Source organism: Euphorbia lathyris, chromosome 1 (genome assembly GCF_963576675.1).
Source record: "Euphorbia lathyris chromosome 1, ddEupLath1.1, whole genome shotgun sequence".
Taxonomy (NCBI): domain Eukaryota; kingdom Viridiplantae; phylum Streptophyta; class Magnoliopsida; order Malpighiales; family Euphorbiaceae; genus Euphorbia; species Euphorbia lathyris.
In genome coordinates this window covers 89,609,549-89,631,641 of record NC_088910.1, presented here as the reverse complement: position 1 = coordinate 89,631,641, position 22,093 = coordinate 89,609,549, and the positions used below count along the sequence as shown (strand labels likewise).

The following is a 22,093-nucleotide window of genomic DNA, read 5'->3' as shown; positions in this document are numbered from 1 at the left end:
TGGAATTATGCACCAACTTTTTGCAATAGATTTATTTCTGATGATATGTATTGTTTAGAACAATTTCGTTTCTCTTAATTTTTCTCCTGTGTCTTTTCCTCATTTTAATAAAATTCGGGTCTAGGTTTTTGTTTGGTTTTGTGAAGATGCCAACCTAGTTGGGATCTTTGCATTCTGATCTTAGTCTGTAACTCAACCTTTACTTAAAAAAAGAATTAGTTTATTAAAAAGGAATAAAGTTAGCTAGTTGTCCTAGAAATAGTCCTACCCACTGTTTCCTCTACTTCATCTCTAAACCCCTTTCTTTCTCTCTCCTTTAACTTCATCTTTAAACCCATTTGCTTCTTTCTCTCTCCTTTAACTTCCATTCTTGGGTTTTCTTTTGCCCAGAATTGACAACAACAAAAAGAAAAACATATCTCCATTTCTTTGTTTTCTTTGCACATCTCTTTTGGCGATTCCGAGCATCATTTACTTTCTGTGAAATTCCATCCCAGAATTTCTGTGTGTCTTTTTGTTTTTCTCCATGGATCTCGGCCTTTTTTAATTTTTTTAATAGATCTTCAAAAAACCGGAGTTGCACCGGTTTTCGGTCCGACCTCCAGTTTCCAGTTCAACTCCGGGCCAATCCGGTTTGATCCAACAAACCGGACTAACTCGGACCGGATTCCTGACCGGTTTTTGGTTAGACCGATCCGACCGACCGGTCCGGTCCGGTTTTTATAACAGTGGAAAAAGATGAAGTTATATATTAATTTTTTTTAGGTATATGAAAGCGAAATTGGCATTTTTGGGCCAAGTACAATTAAAGACCATTGTCTGTTAAATCTAGAGTGGCAAAACGACATCATTTTATGGTCGCATGTCGGGGGATTCAGTTCTACTCATACGAGGAACAAAATTGAAAAGGGAAGCAAAGAAACTGCAGCGATTGATCTGAGAATGTTAGACGAACCCCCCTGCTACAGAGAGAAAAAGGAGCGGGCATGGATAGGAGTCAAGGAAGCGGAGGTGGAGACGAGATAGTTAATCAAATCGAAAATCAAACTGAATCAAAACGCGGAAGGGTTACCGGCGGAGATTTTAAGGGAAAATCTTGCAAAGGATACCTTTATTATTCTTCCGTTCTCAAATCCACCGGAAAAAATCCTCGCTGCATCGGCATCCCCCGTACCCTTCAAAACGGTTTTGTTTTTTCCTCTCCATTTTCCTGAAATGTTTTCTTCCAGAAGTGAAATGAAATAATCCATCACGATAATTAAATTGTGTTCCTTATTCGATGAATAATTAGTTATTTGTTGGTAGATTCTCATATGATTGCTTAAGAAAGTACATTATGGTTCGCCTGATATATAATTGCGAGCCTCCGACTTGATTCCTTGTCATAGTTCAAGCCTGTAATCTTGGTTTTATCAATTTCATAGGATGTGTCCCATCTCATCTCACAATGTCTAAGTCAAACTATACTCTTTTTAAATAAGTTGTCTTTATAGATGTTTGCTAGATTCCTACCACTAATCTTCTCCTCATACTGTTTATTGCGCCTCATGTATTTCGGAAGTAGAACAACATTGTATATCATTTTGATTGCATGCTCAGAAACTGTGAAAGCAGGCTGATTGAATTATTAGGCACAGTAACTCTAGAAATATATGGGATGAAACGATGCTGTTATTATATGTTTGTACAGTATGTGCAGTGTGGTGGTTTTGTACAAATAACTGTTGCATGTGCTAGAATATAATCTCATACTTTGGAATGTTTGTTACTTGTTTGTTAGACTTTAATAATAGTAAGGCTTTTTCAAACTCTTTCTAAATGTAAGATTGTGATGAAATATCTTCTGATATATACTGATACCTAAGTTTAATAACCAGTTCCGAATGACATTGTTGGACAATCTGAGGCTCGAGCTTCTAAAGATGGGCGAAATCTTGTAGATTTTTATTATGGTTGTGCTGGGTACTCTGTGTATGTCGGTAAAGATCAATCTACTGATAAGCAAGTGACAAAAACACGATTGCCAGTCTGTGTAGTAGGACTTGAGGTTGTTTTGTCTTTCCTCTTTGTATTTATGCACATATTTCAGTAAAAATGATTTGAATTGTGGCCTTGAGTTTGCTTCTATCTTGTGGTTGCTTGATTCATTAGTTTAAACAGAGAGATCTGTTTATAACCTTTAGTTTTACAATTTGCTGTAATTTCCGTTATTATTAGGAATGCCTGTGCTTCACTTTGGTTAATTACATTAGCAATAACATCTGGTTGAAACTTACATTCTTAGGGTTGTAAAGAATTGCAATAAGTCATCTGGTTGAAACTTACATTCTTATATCTATTCTGCTTAAATGACAAGTTAACTATCCGGAATGGACGCAATGTTTAACTTCTTCTTCTTCTTGTTATCCCTGCAAAAGAAAAAAAAAAAGAATCTTATTGATATGAGTTTCTGCAGCTTCTACTGGATAAAAGACTTTATAATACTGAGACTGCATCTGCTCCAACTCATGTTCATAGTAGAGAAGGTAATTAGATAAATGTTGTTTATCCAGCATATTGCATATTGCATATTGAATTCACTGTAAAAGTTTGTTAGGCTTGATTTTTAAATGGAATTGATTGCGACATCTGTTATTTTCTCTGTGATAATGATAAACGTAGTAACAGTCAAAGCATTCTTGAGATTCTTTCAAATAGAAATGGGAAAATTGCCTACAAAGATTATTATATCAAAATCCTACTTGTCTAGAGAGATCATCCAAAAAGTACCTTAACACCTTCTGTTCTTCATGCTGGATGTGATGCTATCTTGGGACACTCCATCTCATTTAAAACAATAGTATATATCTGCTGCATGTTCATATGCTTATCAATATCTGTGCATAAATTTGTAAATTGATGCATGATTTATGTGCTTCCATTTCTTTATTATGTGTAATGCAAGCAGCCTGGGTGTTGTTGAGGAGAAACAAAAAAACTCCTTTTACGACAGATCTCACAATGGTTGTTCCTTCCTGTTAATTGTTATTGTGCAATTTTCGATTTAATTATAATATGTGAATCATCATTGGACTTTCTTCTGAGATCTAATCCATCATTGTGGAATGTCTCTATAGTTAAATCTGTTCCTCTCTAGTATACACGAAGTATGAATAAACCAATGACACAGATTTGTGAAAGGGCAGGAGTGGGACTATCTTTTAAATTTCTCTTCTTAGGGCCTGTTTAAACCAGTTAAAACTGGATAATGTCTGTTTGGTGTATGCTTAAGAAAGTGAAAATAAACTTCATATAGCCTTTTACACGTGCTAAATTCATCATTCAGAATAAAGTAAAGAGGCTCATTTGGTGTTTAGCTGATGTGCAAGAAAGTTTAAATTTTTGAGATGATTAACAGATTGATATGCATGTCCTAGAGCAAGTGAATAATCTTTTGTGTTGCTTTAAAGATTGCGGTTACGCAATTAAAAGCCTTATGGAGCATGAGACGACAGATGATTAGTTTTTCTTTTCCAGCTTGTGAATGCCATTTCATTTTAAATTGATCCTTACTTTTCTTTGGGGGCCAAAACAATTGGCACAACTGTTTCCATCTTCTTTTCTGTATGCTAACTTATCTAAATCTAACGTGCCATTAAATTTTCGGCAATTGAGCAGCCCAATCTGCAGGAGATGACTTCCTAAGCAGGTGAGATACTACTTGCAATCATAGGTCAATATGCTGACTGATGCACGAATGACCGACCATGTAGAAAATAACCAGTTGTTGCAAAACTGCAGGTATACTCGGAATGCTAGCCTGGTTGCGTCAGGAGTGGTGAGAAACATGCTAAAAGTGGGGAGCTATGTAAAAGATAGTCTGAATGACATTTTATACCCAAACCGGAGGCGACCGAAGAAGTGATAATACTGTATCCGACGTGAATGGCTGTAAGAAGGAAGCAGCTAGATGAAGTAGTAGAACCAAAGCTTCATATGCTAACTAGTCATAAATTATATATAAAATTCTCTTTACACCACTTGTATAATCTAATCTCCCTCCTGTGGATGGAAGGCGTCAAAGTTTTGGGAAGTGGAGATGTATTGAGCTGGTAAATTGGGAGCCCAGATTTAAGGGCAAAGGCTCCTTTTTTTTTGTTTTGTATGAGACTGTAATCTGTTAGTATAATTCAAAAATAATTTGAAATTACATCACTAATATATAATTCAATTTGTAATAATGTTTGCCTTTGCCTATTAAATTATGTGGAATGCTAAATACCGTCCTCAAATTACTTATCACTGTCTCCATTTGGATTTTTTTGCCTTCTCATAATTTTGATCAAAAATTGAAAATTTTCTCTCCAAAATTATAAATCCGAACAACAATAATTGAAATTATGAAAATAAGTGATGCGTGACAATCCAGACTTCGGAAATGGATGATTACGAGTCGGAAACATTACAATTTACGTTTTTTTATTAAAGAACTCACGAAAATAATACATATTTTTTTTTAAAACGATTTTGCATTTTTCATCACAAAAAATTAGGAAATTTTACATTTTTTGTCAGAAAAATTAAAGATTTAGAATTTTTCGTCACTAAACATTTTACGATATTGTGTTAAGACATTTATTAGTTGAGTTTTGATGGGTATAATTTTTTATGAATCAAAACAGCAACTTACAAATTGGTGGATTTCGAGCTCTTTGAATTTAGATTAAAAATTCATCTCTATTGTTTTAGAGTTGTTTCTCTCAATCCCTCATCACATAGTATATAATAAGAGAATATGTGGGGTAGTAAATAAAGAAGAAGTTTAAACTTCACAGAAAGCAAAACATAATCCAATAAAAAGGAAAAACAATAGCATTATAGAAAGTCACACCAGAGCAGATCAAGATCTAAGTTTATTAGAATTTTAAGATGGACATTCAAAACATGACAGGAGATTTAATAAGATCTAACAATGGCCAAATTTGGTCTGATCTAGTTAATCAGCAAAGCCTAGTACAGAAACAACGACGGCGGAAACCTCTGCATCGGCCGCCGGAGAAAGCTTCATTCCTACAAACCATAGCACAGTTGTGGTCTCCGCTGCATGGCCCTTTGAAATAATGGCTTTGTGATTCACATACCCTTCCTTCTGCCTCTTCTTCTGCACATTCAATATACATTCATACGATGATAGTAAATTTAATGAGTTTAGAAATAAAACTACTTACGAGAAGCGAAGACAATGAGCATCAGCAACAATATGGAAACTAAATTCTTCTTCTCCATTGTGTAGATAGTTTTGGTTCTTTGTTTGTATATATATACAGGAAGGAAGGAACTCACGTGAATGTATCATGTTTGAGTCGTTCCATGCTTCAGCACATGATTTCTGCTCATTTCAGTGTGTCGTTTTCTGGCATGCTGTCTGTTCCATCATTATCTACATCTCTTTCTTTATTAATCATCACTAAATTCATTTTACATTTAATTACTATCTTTAAAATTCTCGAAAATCAGATACAAAATTAAAATTAAAACAGTTCCAAAACTCAATTTCAATTCAACCAACATTATAACCAACGGAACAACTTTTTTAAGAACCCGATTCAAAGCATACATATTTAGCTCTGATATCATTAAAGATGTTTTGATTCGGTTTTAGTCATAGAAAATAAGACGGAAACATTTCTATAAACACATGTATTAAAAGAATTATTACCGAACATAAAGTTGATCCCTTTGATGTGAGTTTGAGCAACAACTAATTAAATCATCTGATATGCTAACAATGATCACCATCATCTTTAGGATTGATTTGTGCAAAAAAGTCCAAACTTTTAAAACTCTCTGTAGATTAATGGCAGAAAATAAAAAACAACCTATGTGAGAAATAGAGTCAACAAAAAAAACTTTACAAATAAAGGAATGGTTGGGTAGTTTTTTTTTTTAAAAAAAATACACATTATCTTTTCTTTTATCAAATAATTAATTTTATAAATTCTAATATAAATTAATCTAATTAATTTATATTTTTTTTAACTGAAAGGATGGGACGCGAAGGAGAGGCCGGACATCCCAACTAGGTTGGCACCCCCAGCACAAACCAACAACCCGAATATTATTAAAAAGAATAGAAAAAATACAATTACAAGGAGAGGGAAAAGAAAAGAAAATAAAAGAAACTAAGGGAAACGAATATGTGCTAAACCACAAATGTCGTCAAAAACTAGAGACTCACGGAAGAAGGGGGCAGACGTCCACCACATAATCGACGAAGCTGTCTTGCCAAAGTTTGCTAGCCTATCCGCCGCCTGATTACCCTCCCTGAAAATGTGTGTGAAACGGCAATTCATAGCAGAAACTCGAGCCAAGCATCTGCACCCGTCTTGCTTGACAATCCAGGGGACTTCCGTGGAATTTGCAACCAGTAAATTAACGACATAAAGGGAGTCGGATTCAATCCAAAGGCAATGCCAATCCCTTTCCCATGCCGTATCAACGGCAAAAACAATAGCTGATAACTCCGCCACCTGCGCATAAGTGTCTGGGATAGGGAAGGCGAAACAGCCTTTGACAAAACCCCTGCAATTTCTGAAAATCCCTCCTGCACCGCCCATTCCGGGCACACCCGAAACGGCTCCATCCGTATTTACCTTAATCCAACCAGTTGTTGGCCGAAGCTATCACACGAATAGAAAATCCGAAGCTGGCGGAGGGCGTTCTCCGGGGCGGAACTCGCGGATAAGTACGCGCAGACGTCGCTGCAAAATTTGGATCGAAGGAAGCTCATCTTCAAAAACCGCTGAATTTCTGGTCTTCCAAATAAACCACAGGTTGGTGATGACAGCGTGATTCCAGCCTAACCGCAGTCTCGGCCTAAGATGCACAGCGCGCACTGACGAGAAAAAATCAGCGAAAGTCATACCTCGACAGCAAAGCACACCAAATAAGTTGAAAACAATAAACCAAAGGCTTGTCGCAACAGGACAGACAACAAACAGATGATCAATGGTTTCCACATTACACTTGCACAGCTCACATCTTGAAGCAATCTGAAAACCGCGCCCTTGGATGCTAGTCTGAACAGAGATACGATTATTGATAATGAGCCAGCAGACAACAGATCGTCTAAGAGGGATAGCCGCATTCCATAAGAACCTATGCCAGTTGATAGAAGCAGCAGTCCGATGGGAACGGTAAAGTTCTCGCACTGTAAGCTTACCTGAAGTTGATGGCTTCCAAACACAAGTGTCCTGGCCTTCAATGTTCTGTTTGATTCGCCTGATATTGGACTGAATGTGCGCAGGCAACCACTGTAAGTTGGACCAGTCATTATCAGACCGGAAGCTGCTGATAGGTTCAAAGAGGTTGTGTTGCTCCTTAATCGGAATTTGCAACTGATCAGAAACCGGCGGGAAGATCCAGAGGTCAGTCCAAAAATTCAGCGAAGAATTACTCCCGAACCACCAAACCACTTCATTTCTAATCTGAGCAATAGAATCTCGCACAGAAGACCAAATCGCAGAGTTTAAGATATATTTTCTATGAATCCCCGATTGCTCAAAGAACCGCGACCGAAGCAAGGTGGGGATGAAAGAATTATCTTGGATTAAATCCCAACTAAACTTCCCAAGAAAAGCAGAATTGAAGACTTTAAACTCCTTGATGCCCAAACCACCCTCATTCAGCCTATTGCAACAAATTTTCCACGGAACTGAAATCAGCTTCCGAGTGTCCCTGTCGCCCGTCCAGAGAAAGTTTCTGACAGCCTTATTGATTTTGGAGAGAAGAGAAGCAGGCCATTTATAAATAAAAAATGATTGAATCAAAGCACCTGTCAAGACGGCTTTGATAAGAGTGAGGCGGCCAGCAAAGGAGAGTGTCCTTCCCCGCCAGAGACTGAAATTGGCGAGAAACTTGTCCATTAGAGGCTGCAGAAAACGCTTTTTTGGGGCGCCTTGGAATAGGGGGATGCGAAGATAGGGAAAGGGGAGAGAAGCTTGCCTTATACCCAAAATATTCATCAGCCTGCTTCGTCTTTGATTGCTGATATGATTCCCAAAAATGGCCTCGGATTTATCCTAATTTACCGATTGACCCGAGATAGAGGCATAAAAGGAAAAAAGCTCCTGAATGCAGCGCATATTGCTAACTGTAGCTCTGCCAAACAACATCATATCATCCGCATACAGTAGGTGTGACGGAAAGTTGGAGTTCCATGTGTAACCCATCGGAACAAATTTTCCTTCACTCACAAGACTGGCCAACCAACGGCTGAAGAAATCTTCAGTTAAACCAAAGAGAATCGGCAAGAGCGGATCACCTTGACGGACACCACGAGAACAGGCAAAGTAACCTTTGCTGCCCACTTAATGCAATAGAGATTCGAGCAGAGCGAAGAATTTCAAGAATCCAATTTCTGAAGTGTAAAGAGAAACCGAAAGCTTCAAGCACGGCTAGCATAAAGTTCCAGTCCAAAGTATCAAAGGCCTTCTTAATATCAATTTTCAAAGCCATATTCCCTCCAAAGCACTTCTTTTTCAACATATTTATTCCTTCAGAAGCCGTTGCAATACAGTGATGTATACTTTGACCTTTAATGAACCCGAAATGATTGTCTGACACAATTCCTGCGGCAATTGGCGCCAATCTATCCGAAAGGATCTTGGAGATTATTTTATAACTGAAGTTTCCCATGGCAATGGGTCTAAATTGATGAATTTCGTTAGCACTGTCAATCTTTGGAAGAAGCGCCATGATACTGGAATTCATGCCAGGCAGCATGTAACCCGTGTCAAAAAACCCTTTCACCATGTTGCACACATCGGAACCGATAATTGCCCAGAAATGCTGATAAAAGGCTCCACCATACCCATCCGGACCAGGCGAACTATCACGGCTCATGGCGAAAACAGTAGACCTAATCTCCTCATCTGAAGGCCGACGCAAGAGCTCACTGTTAGCTTCGCCCGAGATGCAAGGATGGATTACTTCTGCGACGGCAGTATAATCAATATTAAGCAAATCCCCAGTGAATAATGAGGAGTAATAATCAACAGCATGTTGAGCAATAGAATTCTCATCAGACGTTAAGACCCCATCAATAATCAGGCTATCTAGAGAGGAATGGACCTTTTTATTTTTGATAGAACGATGGAAGAAGCTTGAATTTCTATCTCCCGCAGCCAACCATTTTTCTTTGCTTTTCTCACGAGCCAAGAGCTCCTGACGGTATAACTGAAGGTCAAGAATTCTCTGCGCCTCCACCTCCATTTTCCCTCCTTTCCTCATTCAACCCAAGATCAGAAATAAGTTTCTGGATGTTTTCTAGCTCAAGCTTAGCCGCAGAGATGTTCAAATCCACTCTACCAAAAACTTCCCTATTCCAAACACGCAGCTTGGGCTTGAGGGATTTAAGCTTGTGACATAGTAGCTGAGCCGGTGGTAACGAGATGTGCGAATCCCGCCAGTGATCAGCAATTAGCTTCTCAATCGAATCCGCAGTAGTCCACATTTCAAAAAAACGGAACCGCGACTTCCTAGGATTGCCAGCCGTGCAAGAGAGGAGTAGCGGACAATGATCCGAATGGTGACGAGGAAGAACGGAGCAGTTGATGCGATCCCAGGAATCCATGAAATCCTCATTTACAAGAGCTCTGTCAATTTTGCTTTCGACATTCTCAGTACCAAGCCGCCCATTAGACCAAGTGTATTGAGGCCCAGTGCTATCACTGATAAAACCACGGAAATCTCTTGATAACAACCCAAATTATTCTTGAATAAGGAATAAGGGAAAATTAATAGAAATAATGGCAAACCATTATTCCTTCTAAAAGAGATATTTATACATGATTAATGTGGAATTAATGATAATTAATGTAGGGGAGAATATGCAAATAATGAGGAAAAGGAAGGAGTCTCTAGCATTATGCCACGCCACGTGGACCATGGCGAGATACGCCATAACGAGATACGCCCGAAGAGAGCGAGTAGCGGAGACCCGCCATAGCTCTCAAGGAGAGCGTACATACGCCTTGACGGATCAAAGAATACGAAAAGGGATATTCATCTTACTGACAGAATATTATCCCAAGGACCAAAAGGGATATTCACCTTGAGAACGCCGCAAGAAGAACCGGATGGCGGATCTCCACGGTTCAGCTCAGTGAGATCCGCTGGCGAACCTATGAGGCGAATCTCCTCTTTCACCTGATTCATCATAGTAACGGCTAACCGCCGACTCGGCCATAAAGACCATTAATGAGCTATCAATTAGCTAACCGCCAGGTTAAAGGTAACCAGTAACCGCCAGCTTAAAGGTAACTAGTAACCGCCATTAATGGAGCATTAATGGAGACCTTCTAGTTGCTGAAGCTTACGACTTCCTAGCTATATATAGCCTACATCCCTAGGCTATCAAGGTACACTTTTACTTACCCTTTGTCAATTCAGTTTGCTCTCTTGTTCTTCCTTACTGACTTTGGCATCGGAGCTTCCCCCCGTCGAACCCAACGACGCCCCTACAGGGACGGAAGACAATCGGAAATTCTCCACTAGTTATCAATTGGTGCGGTGAACGTGGATCTCTAACAAATAGAAGATCACAAAACCTTGATTGTATAGAGTTTCACAAAGAACAAAACAATGGAGTCAACGGAATAGAAATCACAATCTCAAACTTTGGCTCAATCAGTACAACAAATCTATCCAAATATACAGTTCTCCATATATTGGTGGGAAAGAGTTTTCTACATTGAATCTGGAATTTTATGATGAAAAAGATAAGTTTCCTCCCATTTCTTATTCCATTTTTAATTAAAGAAAATTGAGATCCCTCACTCTTATAAAGTGCTATGAATATCATTACATGTTATTATGATAAATCTAATAAACTGTGAAAGATGAAGTCATAGACATAAATCTTTCATTAAATCTTGCATGCTTACTGTGCCCTCATATTTTTATGCATGGCAAGTGTAATATGATATTATCATTGAATTAGTACAAACGCATGTATAAGACCCGTAATCTTGGGATTTACAAAAAAATTCATCCATTCAATGTGATTTTGTCATTTGATATTAAAATATCATAAAAGGGCTCACGTAATTACAAATGATTTAGATCTGGTCGGTCTTTTGGATGAACATGCATATAACTATTAGAAGAAATTACAAAAAAAATCATATTTGGTTTTTCCTTGTACAATTCACCATCTATATATGGCTTTTCTCCTATATAGTACTTTTAATATCAAAAATTCATATTTTTGAATATTTTTTGTCAAACAGTTATTTCATTCCCTTTTTTACAAGGATGTGTCTATTCATATAAAAACTGTTTATTTGACATTGTTAGAATTTCTGTTACCAACACAAGAGACTTGAAAATATTGAGTCTATTTGTAATTATCCTGTAATTGTCCCTAACTATTAAGGCCATTATGGGCTGATGAATTACCAAATTGGATAAACAAAACTTTCATGTCCTGAGCTAACTAAAAAATAGTGCAAGTGTCGGTTTCGGATCAGAACATTAATTTATGCAAAATTCTTAGGATATACATGAGAATTCCTTAAAAATTGGAGGAGAATCATGGTACATGTATTTTTCTTCTAAAATTACCATTTCTCTTCTATTTTATTCGTACAAATGAAATGATATAAGAGTAATTTTATATATAACTATATTATTAAATCATCACTTACCTTTCTTTAATTATACCTCATTCAAATGAGGCTTTAATGATCTCTGAATGCCATTAATGTATGGATGCACAATATTAATTGCAAGTAAATAGCAACTATGTAAGATATCTTACCCAATATAGAATGCCATAACTTTTATGACGTTTAAAATAAATATGCTATCTTGGATATTAATGCGCATTGAAATACAAAAGGACATTATTCTTAAACCATTCTCATTATGGTTATTTATTAAGAATTCATTATGATATTCATGTGCAGTAGCAATCTTTATGGTTATGACCATTATACGTGATATTATTATTAAAACAAGCACGATTAAAATTCTATTATGAATTTGTTTGACATATAATATTTACTCGGTTTTATCCTTTGACTAAGCTCATTCTAGAGTCAGGGACCAACGTGAAGGAATTATTAAGTTGATTCCAATATGAACTAAAAATTCCATAAAGAGACATTGCATCATACGTGATATTTGCCAACAAGGCAAATGCAAACATTCTTTTGCTATGAAGTATGTTCCATGGATCAAGCCATTGATCCTCAAGGTAAGTGAATATAGCTTTTATGACTTACCACAATCTTTTAATAATGGACATAGTATGCCCCACTTCTGGAGTTCTTTCAGTGCTAACCCACAGGTACAAGGGAGTTGCTAATACTACAACCAGTGCAAACACTGATATGAAAAATAAAGCTCAATCCAAAGAAGTGTATATGCAGAGTCACTTCAGAAAAATTCCTTGACTATGTCATTGGCCAAAAAGGAGTTAGAGCAAATCCAGATAAAATAAAAGCCATGCGAGGAAAAAGGTGAAAAGAGCGCCTAAATGAAAACCCCACAATGGGTGAGAAAGATCCAGAGGTTGAACGGGCGGATCATCATACTAGAAAGATTGTCAACAAGCATATCAAGGTATAAAACAATTCCTAGCAGAACCACCCTTGATGAGCAGACCAATCTGAAGGGGAGACCTGCATTTGTATCAATCTGTCATGGATAAAGCTATATGCACCGTGGTTATTCAAAAAGAAGAAGGTCAGCAGTTCTCCATCTATTATGTTAGCAAAATCTTGAAGGATGCGGAGACAAGATATTCGAAGCTAGATAAAATGGCTCCCACGGTTGTGACAACATCCATCCGCGTTAAACCATAGCTCCAAGCATAACCTCAACATGATCGATATCAAGATCAAGAGCCGGATTTACTATCACGATTCAACATTGAACACACGAATGATGAGATTGAAAGGCGAGTGCATGCCGCTCTATATAGACAAGAGAACAATGCAGAAAGGTACGCCATCAAGTTAACATGAATTCGCCATTCACAGCACGGATCCTGGGGTACGAAGCAGACAGAATGTTTAAAGCTTCCAACTTGCCACAATATAAAAGAAAAGATTCAATATAAGCGGGACATTACATATCCCGAACCCAAAGGAGGGGAGCATGTAACCGTTAGAAGAAACGCCAAAGCGTACTACAGGTTGGCCACCACACTGAAGCTTGCTGGGAGTTGGCAAACTAGATAGTTTTGTCCAAATAACAAGATGACAAACAGAAGACAGATCCCAAAAATAAATTCAAAAGTGTCATTAATGTCATAGCAGATGGACCAGTGTATCAGCCACCCGTGGAAAAAGAAAAAATATCCGCTCTGGATAAAACATCCCTCCATTGCTCCTTTTGCAGAAACATGTCCAGTAATCTCTCCACATGCAGATGCATTGGTAGTAACAATGGCGATTCAAGGATGGGAGATAAAATAAAGCGAGTAAAGACACGGGCAGTTCTCGCAATGTCATCACCAAAGGTGCATTCGCCAAACTAAAGGTTGATCTGATCCAAATAGAAACAACCATTGTTGACATCATTGGAGTGACGGGTCACACTATCCAGACCAAGGGCCAGAGGTTGCAGCCCTAATTTCCATCCGTCGTCTGACAATGTACATTCCCACCAGCAAAGGAGGAGTAATGATTAGCGGGAACCAAAAGGTGGCTAAAGAGACTTATACTCGGCGTCACTATCAATCCGCCCACAATCCAAAGAGGACGAAGGTGAGAAATATTAACTTGTCACTACAGCTTTGGGCGACACAGAAACACTCATTATTGCTGATGGAAAGCGAGTGCGGATCGCCAAAGGATTAAAACTTGAGATCAAAGAGGATGTTAAAAAAGTTCTCATTGAGTCTGAAAGCGTATTTACATAGGAGAATGAGATCCCCACAGGAGTAAGCCCAGATGTGATTACTCATAAGTTAAACATCATTGAGGAGGCGGTTCTAGTTGCTCAGAAAAGACGGAACCATGGGCCTAAAAATCAGTATTTTTACATATTCTTATATGTGCATTAAACTGTTATAGTATCCTATATTTTATAATTTATTCTTTCTCGCCATACTTCTTATATTCATTTGCCTAGCTTTTAGTGCTGATATACGCCAAGTAGCTGGCGAATGAAAAGTTCCACAGGTGGATCAATTACCTCAAAGATAGGACAATTGATCCCATCACGGGCGGATCCCCTTTCCATAAAGATAAGAAGCACAGACCCTCAGGAGCTTTCAAATGAGCTCAACTCTCTCCTCAAAGACAGGAAAAGGATTGACCACCATCAAAATCGGGTTAAAATCGTCTCAAACATGAGATCATTACACCCTCAACTTTCTCCTCAAAGATAGGAGAACACTCTCATGGGCGGATCCATCTTTAGATGATCACCATTCGGGAAAGAGTTAAAACATTCCTTGGACGCAAGGACTTTACACTCTCTCACTCCCTTCCCAAAGAAGGGTTCACAAGTCCTACGGGCGGATCGCTTCACCTCAAAGATAGGTAGCAAGTTGATCCCCTAGGCAGCTTTACTTCCTCTAGAAGGAATAGAACAACTTCAAACCTTCACAAAGGTTCACACATTGGGGTACGACTGGCCACCTACCCTAAACAATCGGAGAAATCCTAAACCAGATTCTAAAAAGTTACTTGCTAAAAGACATAATGCATTAGTAAAAATAGTTCTGGAAAGCAAAGGGTTCATCCAACTAATGAAGCCTCGTCTTCATCTCCAAGTAATGAAGCCTCGTCTTCATCTCCAAACAATGAAGCCTCGTCTTCATCTCCAAACAATGAAGCCTCGTCTTCATCTCCAAACAATGAAGCCTCGTCTTCATCCAAACAATGAAGCCTCGTCTTCATCTCCAAACAATGAAGCCTCGTCTTCATCCAATTCATGAAGCCTCGTCTTCATCCAATCAATGAAGCCTCGTCTTCATCCAATTAATGAAGCCTCGTCTTCATCTCCAAATAATGAAGCCTCGTCTTCATCTCCAAGTAATGAAGCCTCGTCTTCATCTCCAAATAATGAAGCCTCGTCTTCATCTCCAAACAATGAAGCCTCGTCTTCATCTCCAAACAATGAAGCCTCATCTTCATCTCCAAACAATGAAGCCTCGTCTTCATCTCCAAACAATGAAGCCTCGTCTTCATCCAATTCATGAAGCCTCGTCTTCATCCAATCAATGAAGCCTCGTCTTCATCCAATTAATGAAGCCTCGTCTTCATCTCCAAGTAATGAAGCCTCATCTTCATCTCCAAATAATGAAGCCTCGTCTTCATCTCCAAGTAATGAAGCCTCGTCTTCATCTCCAAATAATGAAGCCTCTTCTTCATCTCCAAATAATGAAGCCTCGTCTTCATCTCCAAACAATGAAGCCTCGTCTTCATCCAATCAATGAAGCCTCGTCTTCATCCAATCAATGAAGCCTCGTCTTCATCCAATCAATGAAGCCTCGTTTTCATCAAAGTAATGAATCCTCATCTTCATCATAAAAATAACAAAGTCTCGCCTCCACAAAATGCACAAAAGTCCCTAAATGACTGATCATTCTTACTGATCCCTAAGGGCGGGTCATTCTCCTCAATATGGAAGAACTGAAGAAAATAAGTCCCTAAAGGCGAATCATAATCCTATGGGGTAGGAACAAATGGTCCCATAAAGGGCAGGTTATTCCTTTCTAAAGGAAATATAACTCTCAAGAAGCCCCTAAAGGCTAACAATGGATACGGTTGGCCACCTATCCACGAAGAAGCAAAATCCCCTAAAAGCGTATCATATCCATATATGATCCCACATAGGGCGGATCTTGTTCATAAGATCCTGCATAAGGAAGCCCCAAAAGGCGCATCATTTCTATATATGATCCCCCATCTAGGGCAGGTCCACTTTCCTCCAAGATAGAAAAATAAAAAACCATTTAGACAGCCCTAAAGAGCTTTTTATACCTTTAGGGGGGGCTTCTGATAACAACCCAAATTATTCTTGAATAAGGAATAAGGGAAAATTAATAGAAATAATGGCAAACCATTATTCCTTCTAAAAGAGATATTTATACATGATTAATGTGGAATTAATGATAATTAATGCAAGGGAGAATATGCAAATAATGAGGAAAAGAAAGGAGTCTCTAGCATTATGCCACGCCACGTGGACCATGGCGAGATACGCCATAACGAGATACGCCCGAAGAGAGCGAGTAGCGGAGACCCGCCATAGCTCTCAAGGAGAGCGTACATACGCCTTGACGGATCAAAGAATACGAAAAGGGATATTCATCTTACTGACAGAATATTATCCCAAGGACCAAAAGGGATATTCACCTTGAGAACGCCGCAAGAAGAACCGGATGGCGGATCTCCACGGTTCAGCTCAGTGAGATCCGCTGGCGAACCTATGAGGCGAATCTCCTCTTTCACCTGATTCATCATAGTAACGGCTAACCGCCGACTCGGCCATAAAGACCATTAATGAGCTATCAATTAGCTAACCGCCAGGTTAAAGGTAACCAGTAACCGCCAGCTTAAAGGTAACTAGTAATCGCCATTAATGGAGCATTAATGGAGACCTTCTAGTTGCTGAAGCTTACGACTTCCTAGCTATATATAGCCTACATCCCTAGGCTATCAAGGTACACTTTTACTTACCCTTTGTCAATTCAGTTTGCTCTCTTGTTCTTCCTTACTGACTTTGGCATCGGAGCTTCCCCCCGTCGAACCCAACGACGCCCCCACAGGGACGGAAGACAATCGGAAATTCTCCACTAGTTATCATCTCTGCAACTCACTTCAGACGGAGCCCTGCCTATTTTCTCATGAGCCCCGGTCAGAGCATTAAAATCCCCATTACCACTTTCTTACTGCAAGCGTTGATGTTACCAATGGAAGTCCAAAGGAAACGGCGTCTGCCAAAGAAATTGCTGCCGTAAACAAAGGAAAGTTGAAAAGAATGAGTGCCCAAGGAACTGATTGTAATATGTTGCTCGTGCTCTGTAATAACTGTGTAACGACTGAGATAGCCTGTGCGACAAAAAACCCAAATAGAACTAACCGAATTACTGCAAATTAGCTCTAAACCAAGAGAGTGCCAAAAAAGAGAGGGATCCTATCGAAGGTCACCATAGGTTCAGAAAGGCAAACCAGATCAGGGCGATTAACATTGCAAATGAGCTTTAAAGCCCTATGAGTCTTGCGGTTGCTGATCCCGCGACAATTCCAGTACAAAACTATCATATAAAACGGATTGGAGGTCTAATCCGCACTTTAGAGCGGGAATTAGAAGATATACCAGCGGTTTTTGGCTTGTGTTTTTTCCGGGTGGTGATCCATTCAGAGGTTCCGGAACCAAGAATACCTGAACTGCAGACAACAGCGTCCTTGCTCGACGTTGTTTTCCTTAGTCTGTATTCCGTAGCTTGAAAATCCCCTTCCTCAGAATTCGATTGTTCCTCTTCACTGTATTCTCCCCATTTTTTTGTTTCATCCTGCTTTCCTTTCTCTTCAATACCCGTAGCAGGCTGATGTATTATCATTTGCAATGGATTAGCCGGCTCCTCCTCATTCCCGGAAGCATCATTCTGTATTTGTTCCGTTATCTGTTCCCCCTCAATCTCCATTTCGTTGACTGTCTCCAAATTCCCCTTATCGGCGTCATTAAATGCCTCCAAACTCCCTTTATCGGCTTGCAAAGGGAAATTACGGCCCTGCTCGTCCTGCTGCACATTAACAGTTGCCTTTTGTGTCTTCTTTTGTTGATACTGCGGACGTGAGGCATTCCGTCTACAGGATGCCGAGGTATGGCCAATAGCAGAGCAAGTTCCGCAGATCGCCGGTAAATGCTCATAATCCACATATACCCAGTGCTTTTGGTTATTATAAAACTAATTCACATCATCTAAATTAATCTTACACATATATTTTTATATCTGCTAAAATTAATTTATATAAATTAATATCTACTTTAATTATATGGACCTTTAATCCAATCCGACTGGAATGGGTTTAGTCTGACTTTAATCCAATTAAATCAGTCACAACCTTATTGCACATATTAATATTCGGAATAAACATAACTATTGTATTTACTTCTAAATTTTTCCAAAATGATTCGTTCTGTTTTTTTAGTATTCGATCATGTAGGTCTATTCAAAACTAGTAATGGGACCGATTCCATCTTTCGTCCCATAAATCTAAATGCACTCTAGCAAGTCATTTAGATCATCCACATTGAATAGTGAAACTCGTATGGTTGTGAGTACCTAATAGTAACTTTATAAAATTCCTTTACTAACAGATATTTGATTAGGATGAGGAATGGTCCTCGTCAACCTTACTAAGTGCTAATATGTTTTTTGATCCCCTAGTGAACTGATAAGCTTCAAATGAACAGTTACCAAACTGTCTCATTTGGATACGGCCGTACACTTCTCAGTGTCACCTATATCAAGTGGTATGTGTTGTCCTCTCTCAATTAAGTTAGTAGTAATTCATTCACTCTACTCATGGTCCCTCAGTATGATTCAGAACATACCTAGCAAACCCATACTTGGCACCAAATTACTGGCCTGTTAGGCGATAACAAAGTATGTTATATCTCATCTAAGTATCATAGTGATTTCACGTATAAGGAAATCCACTATAAGCGTTACATCAGAACCATCTATGACATTCGGCCATGTGATATTCTCATAGCAGATCGGTCCAGTGCTTACCACCTTGTAAGCTCATATGCCATTGGTTCGACACTCCATGTTTGTGACCGGTGAAACACCATCACTACCAAGGCACATACTAGTCTTTGGTTTATTATTGTTCCCATAAGGACAACAGACTATAGACGCTTTAGTATAGTATTTTGTTGCCACATGGTTTCACTTGTCCGTGTCCTCAACCCTCCAAATATGTGTAGATCACTATACTCGGAAACTCTTTCAAATAATACATTGCACATGCTAAAATGTAAATGAACGATTAATACCACTTTATTAATAATAATCAGATTACAATCTTAGGAATAGGGGATACATTAACAAGGTTTCGGTTCGAAATGGCCTGGTTGAAGGAGGAAGGGTTTGCTGATTTTGTACAGCAGCGCTGGTCAGAGAGGAGAAATAGACCGCTTCTTTTGAAACTATTAGTATGCTCAGCATCCATGGAACAATGTGGGTGGAATGTGAAAGCACAATTCACGAGGCAGATCAAACAGTGTAATGACATTCTAACACGACTGTCGGATAAAGAAGACATGTCTTTGGTAAACCGGTTCTTGGCAACAAAAAGAAACTTGAATTACTGGTTGGAGGTTGAAGATACATACTGGCAGCAACTGGCTAAGAAATACTGGCTATCAGTAGGTGATTTAAATACAAAATACTTTTATGCTTGTGTAAATATTCAGAAGAAAATAAATCGCATTGATAAGCTCGCATATGTTATGTTGAAACACCTTTCCACATGATTTTGATTTGAAAAAATTATTTAAGTTAATCCCATGATTAAGAGAATTAAATTTATGTGCTTTGATTTAATTGTACTAATGTGTTTGTTCAATGTTGAGTATAATTATAAATAAGAACATAAATAAAAATTAAAGACAGGACGAAGTCAGCATATGCTAAAGAAGCTGAGTAGAACACGACTCAGCATAATAGAAGAAAAGTCTTCTTCAGAACAAACGCTTGAAGACAAAAGCTGGACGAAAAAGCTGAGTAGAACGTGACTCAGTCTAGCCAAAGATGAAGATCGAAGGCAACGTCCTTTGAGTCAAGCTGAGTGTTCATCAGGACAGCGCCAATGATCCGTTCACTAAAAGACAAGATCCGACATGAGTCTGCGCCAATACAGAAGCTTTGGAATTACGCAATGAGACATTTTTGAGACGCATGGGTCAACTGGCCTTTGGCTAAAAGACGAAACTGGCACTAGAAGATGAAACCTGGCGGAAGAAGACAAGCCTGGCGCCTACTAAATTCAGACGACATGATTGGCCTGTAAGACTGTATGCTGACCAATGAATGACGCAAGAAGACCGTTTGAATTCAACGGATACATCCGAATTCAAATGATTGAAGCCTCAAAATTCACTATAAAAGGACAAGTTCATCTCTTGGATCCTTTGCCGAAGTACAAAAGAGAAAAGCATACATACAAGCACATACAAACAAGAAAAAGCAAATACTTACACCCAAATCCTATTTCTGTGTAAAAGTCTAGATTGAATCTGTATTCATCTAAAGTGTTCTTCATCTAGAAAGAACAAATCTGTATCAATTGTAAAGATAAAGAGAGTGGTGCTAAGTACTCGGTTTTTGTACTCAACGGTAGAGAAAATCTGAGTGTTTGGTATAACACTTAGTAGGGTTGAGTAGACGAATAGAGGAAGGTACTCTTGCATACTCAACTGGTTGTAAACAGTTTGTGCTCTACCTTTAAAGAGCTCAGTAGTGGATTGAAAAAGCCCGGAAGGATTCTGGGGACTGGACATAAGCGGTGAGGCCGAACCAGGATAAGTCTACTGAGTAATTTCTAACTCTTTCTCTCAATATATATGTATGTGTTGCTTGCTTAAATTACTCAGGATATAAATTGTATAAGCTGACACTGAGTAATCAGAGTGCTGAGTTGGAAGCTGATCTTAAGTGTTAAATTTCCAGCTCACAAGTGAAACAGTTCTTGCCAGCCTCTAACTAAAGATGTCTTACATCTCGCTCGGCCTTGCTGACCAAAACTGAGTAAAGTAATTTAAAGAATTAAACTAAGTCAGCATAATTAAGCGAAAAAGTTACATTAGTTCCTAACCCCCCCTTTGGAACTAATTACACGGGACCAACAAGTGGTATCAGAGCACAGTAGCTCACTACTCAAAGATAAAACTATCTTGAGCTGATCCCTGTAAATGGCTGAGAACAGCACTCGTTTCCTTCCTGGAAATCAAACAACACAGATACTCCCTGAGGGACTATCTATTAGTCGGCCTCCCTTGTTCTTCGGATCAAATTATACATTTTGGAAGAACAAGATGAAGAACTTTATTCAGGCTACAAACATGAGTGCGTGGCTTGCAATAGTTCAAGGCCCATATGTGCCTTACAAAACGGTAGACAACGAGAAAGTTGTTAAGAGTGAAACTGAGTGGTCAGAGGATGACCTTAGAAAACTGCAAAATAATGCTTCGGTTATCAATATGCTTCACTGTGCGTTAGATGCTGCAGAGTACAACAAAATTTCAGGTTGTGAGTCAGCATATGAAATATGGAAGAAGCTGGAAGTGACCTATGAAGGTACCAGCAAGGTCAAGGAGTGAAAGGTGAACCAACACATGAGACTATACGAGCTGTTCGAGATGAATGACAATGAAGACATCTCTGAAATGAACGCAAGATTCACCAACATCATAAATGAGCTGAAAAGACTCGGCAAGAACTTCACAAAAGAAGAGCAGGTACAGAAAATCTTGAGAAGTCTACCCAAGAGCTTGCAAGCTAAGAAGACAACTGTGGAAGAGGCTCAGGACTTGACCATATACAAATACGATGAGCTGATCGGATCTCTGCTGACCCACGAAATATCAATGAAGAACTTTGAAGCTAAGGAAAAGTCAGAGGACAAGAAGCAAAAATCTCTTGTCATGAAAGCTGACTCAACAGAAGCTGACCCATCAGATGATGAGGAGATGGCCATGTCCACAAGAAAGATGAAGAAGCTGTTCAGAAAGAACGACAAGAACATCAAAAGGTCATTCAAAAGAAGCGATAAATACAAAGTTAAGCCCAGCGACAGCAGATACAAAAAGGACAGCTCGAAGCCTGTCACACGCTTTGAATGTCATCAAACTAGGCATATTAAATCAAGTTGTCCCACTTTGAAGAAAGAAAAGAAAGGTAGCAGAAAAGCAATGGTGGCAACATGGAGTGACAGTGATGAGTCAACCTCATCAGAAGCTGATGCCACGGAGTCAGCAAACATATGTTTTATGTCCGATGAAGCTGCTGACCAATGCCGATTTGAGCAAGCTGGCCTCTCAAATGAGTCTGACCAAGAGGAACACTCCAATGAGGTAACAT

At 38.9% G+C, this 22,093-nt stretch overlaps 2 protein-coding genes across 2 annotated transcripts; one reads left to right on the top strand and one right to left on the bottom strand.

The window, feature by feature from the left end:
- Positions 1-338: 338 nt before the first annotated feature.
- Positions 339-4,266, top strand: LOC136205920 (uncharacterized). The gene is made up of 5 exons (XM_065996773.1): positions 339-1,185; positions 1,878-2,047; positions 2,456-2,525; positions 3,658-3,688; positions 3,781-4,266. The coding sequence occupies exons 1-5, from the start codon at positions 987-989 to the stop codon at positions 3,902-3,904; spliced, it is 594 nt and encodes a 197-aa protein (XP_065852845.1). The 5' UTR covers positions 339-986; the 3' UTR covers positions 3,905-4,266.
- Positions 4,267-4,877: 611 nt separating this feature from the next.
- On the bottom strand, positions 4,878-5,364 carry LOC136211282 (defensin-like protein 1). The gene is made up of 2 exons (XM_066002710.1): positions 5,208-5,364; positions 4,878-5,140 (listed from the first exon to the last, which is right to left on the bottom strand). Exons 1-2 carry the CDS (start codon positions 5,263-5,265, stop codon positions 4,980-4,982), a joined length of 219 nt encoding a protein of 72 aa, XP_065858782.1. The 5' UTR covers positions 5,266-5,364; the 3' UTR covers positions 4,878-4,979.
- Between the last annotated feature and the right edge of the window lie 16,729 nt (positions 5,365-22,093).